Here is an 11,134-nt window from a genome sequence, read left to right on the forward strand (position 1 = left end):
TTCATTATTCTTGTTTTGAAGGACATCGAAAACATAAATATTGTATAATTGATTGTTTACAATATTTATGACGTACCGTTTGATAATGATATTTTGCCCTATGCAGTGCAAATTTTATCATAATAATTTATAAATATACTTGTTTATAAAAAATAGCATATTGTATTATAATAACAATAATGAAAATAAAACACGACTATATTATTTTTTTATTTTTCTTCTTAAATAAAAGCATAATATAGTCGTAATTGTTTAAAAAATCATTATTTTACTAAATTTCAAATCGTAAAAGAAACTTGTGTTGTGTTGTTGCTGATCTAGATTCTTTAGATATTCAGATGTTCAGGATGTACTGCGAAATATTTTTAGGTCGATAAATATATAATTTTACGACTAATATATATATATATATATATATATATATATATATATATATATATATATATATATATATATATATATATATATATATATATATATATATATATATATATATATATATATATATATATATATATATATATATATATATATATATATATATATATATATATATATATATATATATATATATATATATATATATATATATATATATATATATATATATATATATATATATATATATATATATATATATATATATATATATATATATATATATATATATATATATATATATATATATATATATATATATATATATATATATATATATATATATATATATATATATATATATATATATATATATATATATATATATATATATATATATATATATATATATATATATATATATATATATATATATATATATATATATATATATATATATATATATATATATATATATATATATATATATATATATATATATATATATATATATATATATATATATATATATATATATATATATATATATATATATATATATATATATATATATATATATATATATACATATATATATATATATATATACATATATATATATATATATATATATATATATATATATATATATATATATATACATATATATATATATATATATATATATATATATATATATATATATATATATATATATATATATATATATATATACATATACATATACATATATATATATATATATATATATATATATATATATATATATATATATATATATATATATATATATATATATATATATATATATATATATATATATATATATGGTTAATATTTCTAGGAGTCGGATTACTCCGCGTACTTTTTTGATTCCGTTTGGAATCATGGTCCCTACGTTTCGGCCAGATTCGCCCAGCCATCCTCAGGGGAAAATTGAGAATATGAACATCCGGTGTGGGCAAAGACCAGCATGTGGTTGTTCAGATCGGATGTTCATATTCTCAATTTTCCCCTGAGGATGGCTGGGCGAATCTGGCCGAAACGTAGGGACCATGATTCCAAACGGAATCAAAAAAGTACGCGGAGTAATCCGACTCCTAGAAATATTAACCAAATACTTCTCCGCGAAAACGCATTCAACCACATATATATATATATATATATATATATATATATATATATATATATATATATATATATATATATATATATATATATATATATATATATATATATATATATATATATATATATATATATATATATATATATATATATATATATATATATATATATATATATATATATATTTATATATATATATATATTTATATATATATATATATTTATATATATTATAATACTAACGTATTTCTGCATTCTACTGTGCAGTAAAATTAGTGTTATTTGTCGTTAAAAGACACCGGTTTAGATAAACGAAATATACAAGGCAGCGCTGTAATCAATATTATGCAAATTAAAGCCCCCATTACAACAATCGCTTTCGGCTAATTAAAGCAATACGTTGTGAAATGTGTATTTATGTTAAAAATAGCAATAGAACCTTATGAGCGCAAGGCGCCTCTGCGACATACAAGGGATGTGTTAGTGCCGCATCTAGAGCAATACACCCCAGTTTCCCATCCCCTCGCTTCGTTTTGGGAGGATTCCCCGAGAAGCGCTAAATAAATGTCCGGGTATACTACGTCTCCGGACACTGCAACTGCATTCATGCGAGAATTTCTTATGAATTCTCTTAAAAATAGACACGTAAATAATTGAACATAAAAAGAAAATAGCGCAATATACTTATGTAATATATTTAATAAAAAAAAATGTTTTTTATCAATATATGATTTCGAGGTCATCGCTTTATGACATTGAAATTGAATTATGGCGCAATAGAGCTGCTTCGTAATCAAATTATACTATTTTGTGTAACCAGGTATATACCGTCATAAACACATCGTAAAGATTTATTGATCAATAAATAAAAATTGTAGCATATTTGCATATATTTGTCGATGTCATATTGAATTAAAAGAGAGGGGGATGATTTAATAAATAAAATATACGTGATTTTTACAGATTTTTATTGACTTATAATATGAAAACAAATACACGAATATAAACTAATATTCATAACTCACACGGCAAGTAATTTTAATTTTATGATTGAACAAAAGATGCCACTATATTTATTAACTAATAATATTTATTTTAAATGTAAAATCAAACTATTACTTTATTTATATGCTATTAATGTTGATAATATGTTATACAATTAAATTATTTATTCATCTAATTTAATTTCTGTCATGGACAAAATTTAAAGTGCTACGGCCAAACTACGATTACACTGTTGACGTACAAAACGTCACTTGGTGTTTGAAAGATGACTGAATCGCAGGTTGTTTTGTTAAGCGGTTTTGGTCCATTTGGTCAACATTCTATTAATGCGAGTTGGGAAAGTGTAAAAGAAGTGTCAACGATTGAATTAGAACAGAAATACAATATAAAAATCGTCAACGTCGAAATTCCAGTGATATATAAAGAAGTTGATCGCCAAATTCCTGCATTATGGGAGAAATACAAGCCAATTGTATGAACTCATACTTTTATTTATTTTATTTTTCTATGTATTTTGTGTCTGTTACATAACTAATAAACATGTATTTTTCAGTTATTTATTCATGTCGGTGTGTCGTCACTGTCAGATAAGATTACCATAGAAACAACTGCTAATGCTCTAGAATACAACAAAAACGATTGTGTTGGATGTTTACCATCAGAAAATATACACTGCCGCGCTAAAAAAGACTGCATGAAGATAAACTGTCAATTGAATGTTGATAATTTAATTGACGACTTTAATAAAGCTATGCAGGAAGTCAGAGCTTGTAAATCTTCAAATGCCGGAAGGTATATTTAATGATTATTCAGTTTACCAGCTTTACTTAAATCTAAATTTCTATATCTTGTGAACTTTTAAAACTACAGAAAATATCTTCATTAAATAAAAAAATTATCTACCCCAATAAAATAGGTAATTCTAAGCAGTTATTTACTACAATCTAAACATTAAATAAAAAATAAAGAACCGAAAAGCTTCTATGTAACATTTTAAATATCATAAAGTAGATATTATAGTGTTTAATGATATTTTATTACTACTTCTAATTTTAAATGCAATAATATTTTTGTTTTTTAATTTTTTGAAATATCTTAATCATCGGGATTATTTAAAAAAAATGGTTAAAAATAATCACCTTTTTTATTGCGATTTATTATGTGTTGTCGTATAAGAATGATATAAAAAATGAGAAAAAAATAATGTAATAAAAAATTAGAAAAGAAGTGATTAAATACTGAAATATCTTTATTAATTCAATGAAAATACTCGTTTTTAATTTTTTTATGTAGTGTAGATATATTTTCATTATTTTGTTTACATTACCTAAATTGCCTTTATATAGACATATATTTAAATAAAAAAAGCATCCATTTGCAATTTTGACTTACAAAAGGTAAACAGCTGCACAAAACCATTTTAGGAATTGGATATTGTAAACGATATGCTGTGTTACTTTTTAAAAGTAAATACTAAATGCGATATTTCAACGCAAAGTGTGATAATGATGTGTTATCTGAATTTAAAATTAATCATAAATGAATTATTGACATGTTGGCAATCTAGAAAATATTATTATATACTTTTTTGTATTACATTGCATTTGAATGCAATTTTGTGTAATTTTAATTATTGAAGTAAGTTATTTTAGGTCTTATTAAATGATACATAAATAGTAAATACTAATTATTATTTTATTTATAAAAATCAAGTCAAAAAATTATAAATTATAGTTAATACTATTGAAAATATCTTACGGTAAAATTTATAGTTACTATGAATTATATTTAAATTACAGATATCTATGTGAGTACATCTACTTCACGTCCTTGAGCATAGACCCGTCGAGAACATTGTTTGTACACGTACCTGATATAAATCGTCCGTACACAGTGAAAGAACTAGCACAGGGATTGACTACAATCGTCGAATTGTGTATTCGCCAAATACAAGACTGTTTAAAAGATAATAAGACAAATATGTAATGTAATCAAGGTTATTTAATAATAATTAACACCCATGTATGTATATTACTAATGATAATTGTTTTTATGTACTTTTAATTGTATATAATATATTAAAAAGATATTTTTAACCATATTTATTATACATGTTTATTACTTATATTATATTATTTCAACACTATTCGGATGATGATTATTTTTTTCACAAATGTGTTTCGAGAGTGCATCCAGCCCTGGATGTGTAAAAATAAATAAAAAGCGATTATTGGCAAGTTTTCAAAGTCCGCGTCCACAAATAGAACCAAGCAAGTGTACAGTGGGCACACAAATTCCTGTTGGACCGGCAGGGGCATTCGCTCAGTGCACTGCTCCACTAGGACACCAGCACCGTCCAGAGCTCTCTGAGCGATTCATAAACATCTGCAATTACTAGAATTGCAGTGCAACGATCGCCAAAATATTTCCGAGCCTCTCGAGCGTCAAATATAAATGTCGGCGTTTAAACGATTGCTTTATGGAAACAATTATGCTCACCACATATACACATTATGTATGTGTGTTTTAAACTACTCTTATTTTACTTATAATAAGTATAATACGATGAAATATTACATATTTCATATTATACGCATTATGAATCATGCGTCTAATGTTGATGCACAAAGTGTATATTTACACAGTACAAACAAAGCGATACGATGAGACAAATCAGCACTCATCATATAAATTTTAATCAGAATGTATACATAAATAAAGAGTAATAAAACACGTTTGTTGTTCATGGTGAGAAAAAGAGCATCTATAAAACTAGTTTTTTAATTGTACATTACTTCATACGTAATATCAAACCTAGACCATAAAAACAGCGAATAAGAGCCAGCTATTGATCACCATTTGATAATACTTTACAGAGTTTGGATGTTTCCATGACGTCACCAGATAACTGATTGTTATTAATTTGGTCAAAACAAGTACATTCTTTGACATAGGTATATGTATATACATATGAGGTTAATAAAATGATAGTCTTTAATATGTTTTATCTGTTAATTTATAAAACAAGCATAAAGATTTCATGGAATTCATAAATTATAAGCGATTCTGGCTTTTGATACAAATTTTACATAATTTGATATTGATATGGACACTTTTAAAATGAAAGTAATGGAATAATGAAGCTTTAAATTTGTCTTAAAAATAAAATTTAAAATCTGGGGAAAGAATAGTGCATAATTTTCACCTAATAAATATAAACAATTATAATATATTATCAATTCATTTAAATAAATCGTTCATATAAATATATATATTTGACTCATAATAATTATAAACCTTCTTCTGATGTCATGTCCGAATCCAGAAATTGGTGACCATCTTGTTGATTAGTTCCAAGCAGGGATTTTTTGACATGGAACGCTGTGGAACGGCGTTCCGTCACTTTTTCTACGGTATTTTTACTGTTTCAAAAGCAATTGCTACTGAATACACGTGCGTAGCGATTGACAATATATTTTTACATAAATATGACGTCATTATCTTAATTTTCCTTACTTTTAAGTGTAAAAGTTTAACCCTAAGTTTAAAAATGAAAGAAAATTAGAGTTACTTCTCAACCCCGGTCCCACTAAAAATATTCCAAGACAATAACAGAAACGACGACAGAAAATATGGAAATATTGGTGCATATTATTGCTTCTGAATCATCTCAAGCTGATCTTGAGGATCAAGGCTGAACTCAAAATGATTGGTCGGATTGCTGGTCATTAGAGCAAAAAAACTATTTTTGCTCAAAAAATTAATGGTTGAACATACACAAAACGAATCTTGGCTTGCACATCTTGCAGAAATGTTTGAACTTTTGGAACTGAAACAACGAAGCGAATTTAGCTCACTTTGAAAAAACAATTTCTATCACAGAGAATCTGCTGCACACAAAACAGCCTAATTTTTTTTTACTGAAACCAAAAAAAGGGAGATTAAAACCTTTTTTTAAATCTCGCGAAAAATTAATAACATCAAAATGAATTAGAAAAGTATATAAAGTATATAGAAAAATTAAGCATACTTAAAAGAAAAATTTATCTTCAAGAACTGAATGGAATTGAAATGGCTAGTATTATTCATTCAACAAACGCGTGCATTAATATTGTGAATCATATAAGTGATGAAATGAGAAAAAATTGTCACATTAATTTTGTGAATCATATAAGCGATGAAATGGGAAAAAATCTAAAAATATAAATTCATTATTAATTGATGAATCAACCACAATAAGCAAAAAAAACACCCCCATTGTGTATGTTCGATGTTGTATTGAAACTATTGGAATGAATTCACCGATTTAAACCTGAATTTGAATTCACCGAACGCTCCGTAACGAGCGTTCTCACTACAAAGCGGGCAAGTGCCTGTACTTGTCCCGTCCTCCCAGAAAACGTCCCTGCTAAAAGTGCTGCAGCTTTTGCACATTTACACATAGGCGTATATTTAGCAACCAATACATATTATTCAATTTTTTCCTTAAGGTATGAAGAAGCTCATATTTTGGACCTCGAATCATGTGACCAAAGTACTTCATCTTCCTCCGTTTGATGGTTGAAAAGAGTTTTCGATCTAAATGCTATCATATTTAACTCTCAGAATTTGATGATTAGAAACTCTGCGCGCGTTGGGTGCCGAATATGAGAACATGCGTGATATTCCTATGAATCAGATTCACCAAATGCACTGTGTGTCATGATGATTATGTTAAAAAATAAACAAGATAATACCAAAATAAAACTAGAATAAAATAATATCTACTTTTTTAGAATAGTACCTCTCGTACATTTCCTTGTAAATTCTGAAACACGTTCAAGCAACCAATTTAATTGTTTGAGATTTTACGGAAAAGTGAATCTAAACTTTTGATTTTGTCAGTTGGAGTAGAAACTAGTAATAACGCTATAAATTAATACTTAAAATCTTTATTTAATATAAGACACTATTTTTGCTAATTATGCGAACACGTGTCCTAATAAGTATGTACTGTTCACGCGAAACAGAAAGCAATAAAGTCTATGTGTGCTATTATTATTAACTACTTTGCAAATTCCAACGAAATCCACTCGAAGCATACGTTCAAGTGTCAATGCACCTATAATTTAACAGACACAACATCGATGCATGCGTCTAGAAATATTCTTTCAACACCAAATTTTAACACACATATTTCATCAAAAGATGTAAAAATATCGTTTCGGGCCAATTATTTTTAGTGTGGATCGTCATCGCCTAGTCTTGGCGCTTCAGTTTAATCAAAAAAATACTATCGGGTAAAATATAATGTGTAAGCATGTGTTAAAATATTCCAAATTTAAGCATAAGCCATGGACTTTGCGGGTTATTTTTTCAGCGTTGACGCGAATCTACGATCTTTGCGTCATTGCTGAAGCGCAGACTGAAAGTAGACAGTTCTTGGAAATTATATTCACAACTCTAATGTGTATTATGTACACAGGATATGTGTAATTTCACGATGTTTTTAATCAACATAATCTGTATAAATATTTTTATTTTGTAATACAGTGATTTTCAACGTCTTATGTTGTTTTACAAGACTAAGTGCAAAGTAAATATAAACTTTTTAATTAATATCAACGCGTTATTAAACAACTAGAATTCAAAAAGTAGCAAGTGTTCTATTTCCGCTGAGAAATGTTGAAGGATCGCTGGTCTATTATTATGAGGTATGATAAAAAATAACGACAACTTTTAGATTTCGCGCTCTATTAACTTGTTAAAGAAGTTGACATCTCGTATAGTGCATGCAAAGCAATTTTGACTGACATTTTGAGCATATAACGATTACGAGCCAAATTTGCTGCAAGACTTAAATTTTCAGCCAAAATATCGTGGTAAGGAAATTGTCGAAATTTTGTTAAATATAGTCCCTGATGAACAAGAATTGCTTTAACGCGCCATAACATATATTGTATAGCTATGTATGATTAAACAAAGGTTCAACCTTTTAAACGCAAGACAAAAAAAGCATGTCAATTTCGATCTAATGTCGATGTTTTTCTTACTCTTTTCTTCGATTATAATGTTATAGTCCACTTGAACTAGGTTGAACATTCAATAATGAGTGTTGCTTTGCAGTTTTCGCTGTTTGAATGAGGCGCATTTTTTTACATTCTACAGTCGTTAAATACAACATAATCTCAATTATGACTTTAAATAGTATATTCACTCAATACCGTTTACTTACACACACAAACATACAATAGACATATTTTTTTATATTAAAATTTTACTGCCCTTCCATAACAAACCTACATAAACAAGGTGGTTTGTGATTGTTTAGAAAAGTAATAGAATATGTGATATTTTTACAAATAGTGGCATGTCGAAATGTTCTTTGAAGTTCGAATAAATCTACAAATAGCAATCTAAAAGCCATGCGTGAATTTGCCTTTAATTGTGAGTTCTTAAAGCTTGCGCAAAGAAATCTTTACAGTGTTTTTTTCTGTGCTTTTTTTTATGTTCCTTAAAGAACAAAATCATTGTTCAAACAGATACAAAAAAAAAGATTTTCCAAAATACAGTTGATTTTTATCGCTTCGTCGTACACAGTTTTAAAAGTCTTTGTAGCTTTTGACATCCAAATAAATGTCAGATCTGGTTTATTCTCATATTCAATGAGTGCTTCATTGTTGAAAGCAGTGGCGGGTTTACGTACAGCGGGGGAGTCGCTCGCCTCAGGGCCCCCGGTTTAACAGGAGCCCTAGCATTTTAGAAAAATGTTTTTTTATAAACTATTAGTTTTTCTTTAGCAATTTAATACGACATTCCAAAGAAAAAAAGTGTTTGTTATTTAACTAAATGCATCACATTTTCAAGAAGTTCCATATTTGCACTTATTCATAGCATTGAGATTGGTTTGATTTATTGCTTTCTCTTAATATCACAGACGATTTCTCTTAATATCACAAAGCGTTTACGCGTGCACGTACATATGTATAGTCTGTCCAAGATGTTAACGCTCATCATCATTGTGTTGGAAACAAGGGCGCGTGTACGCATGCATGCATACATATACAGTTTTCCGCGAATTTGTTTACACTGATAAGAGAACGTTACCAGTACTAAATCAGGGCTGTTTTAAGGGTAGGATGACCATACGTTGAAAATTGAATTAAAAATTATAATATGTTATATTTTTATTTTAAATTATTGTCATGTTGTGCTATTTTGTAATCAATAGAACAATTACTGTAATATTCTATTCATATTTTTTTTTAATATTATATTAAACAGATATTCAACCTGGAGAGTGATTTCAAAACTGCTATCATGTTTTTGAGTTAAATATGTATATAAATAAATAAAATAAGCAGGAAAGTGTTATTTTACATTATCTTCAACAAATTAAATTAAAATAGGAAAAATTAATTGAACGTTAAATTTCACATGGTCACCCTATTATATTCTCTCACCAATACTGTAGCAATGAGCGTTCATATCTTGGACGGACTATACGTATTTGTGAAAATGCATGCTTCATTTGGTAACGAAATATGTTTAGTCCGCAAAACGACGGTTAAAAATCCAGAGATGTCATTTGTCGATATTTTCTTTAATTTATGATTTTTTAAATTAAAGGTTTATGAAGTTTTTTTTTATTATCATTTGTTTTATTATTATATAATCGGACATTTTTGTTTGTATGTATATATATTTTCGATAATGTGTAACTGCAAGCAAAAAGGATGGTATTTTCGTCTTATTTATTACTTTTGTACACACGGTAATTATGATCGGACAATGATCTGATGATACATCTAATGAAGATTCCGCTTTTTGAAGATTTTCTAATATTCCTTTTATAACGCAGAAATCGATAAGGTCCGGACTTCTTCTATCAGAGGGTCAATATGTCGGTTGCCTAGTAGAAGGATAAGTACGGTTGCAAGTTTCCATAGCTTTCAATTATTGTTTTCCTTTTGGTGTCGTTTTCAAACCCCGTTGTGTGTTTCACATTAAAATCACTTCCTACTATAATCGGTTTCTAATGATATTATAGAATTGTATATATTAGTCCGTTTGTATTTTATGTTTTGGTGGTCTATGAACAACTGTGATAGTTAGGGGTCCAGTCCAATCCTCTATTATTATGCTAGTGGCTTGGATGTGTTCACTATCATATTTATCTAGTTCGTAATGTTTCATTGTATTTTTAATTATGATAGCTGAACCTCCATGAGCAGTACCGCCTGGATGATTAGTATGATAATATATATATAGAATAATTTGGTGTTCTTAAATAGCTTTTGTCGGTAAAGTGGGTTTCGAAGATCGGTATAATATCTATCTATTCATTTTTTATAAATGTTTTTATTTCCTTCCCATGATTAAGCAAGCCATTGGCGTTCCAAACTACTAGTCTGAGGAGGTTGGGCATTTTGCTATTGTATATTGGTGTCAAGTATGGTTAATAAAGTCATCATATTATTTATACTTTCCATGAGTTCTGACATCATAGTCTCCATTCTTCTTATAACTTGGACCATGCTTTGACCGTTATTATTATTTACTTCTTCTGCTTGTATGTGCTGTTTATTTTGTGCTGCTTATAGTATTTTGTATGTAGTATTTT

At 27.5% G+C, this 11,134-nt stretch overlaps 1 protein-coding gene across 1 annotated transcript; it reads left to right on the forward strand.

Moving 5' to 3' along the window:
- The first annotated feature begins 2,689 nt into the window (after positions 1–2,689).
- On the forward strand, positions 2,690–4,678 carry LOC148236758 (pyroglutamyl-peptidase 1). The gene is made up of 3 exons (XM_088183314.1): positions 2,690–3,004; positions 3,086–3,324; positions 4,332–4,678. The coding sequence occupies exons 1-3, from the start codon at positions 2,798–2,800 to the stop codon at positions 4,516–4,518; spliced, it is 633 nt and encodes a 210-aa protein (XP_088039440.1). The 5' UTR covers positions 2,690–2,797; the 3' UTR covers positions 4,519–4,678.
- The last annotated feature ends 6,456 nt before the right edge of the window (positions 4,679–11,134 follow it).

The sequence above is a fragment of the Plectrocnemia conspersa genome, unplaced genomic scaffold (assembly GCF_051122295.1).
Source record: "Plectrocnemia conspersa isolate PC_06_02 unplaced genomic scaffold, ASM5112229v1 ptg000003l, whole genome shotgun sequence".
NCBI lineage: Eukaryota > Metazoa > Arthropoda > Insecta > Trichoptera > Polycentropodidae > Plectrocnemia > Plectrocnemia conspersa.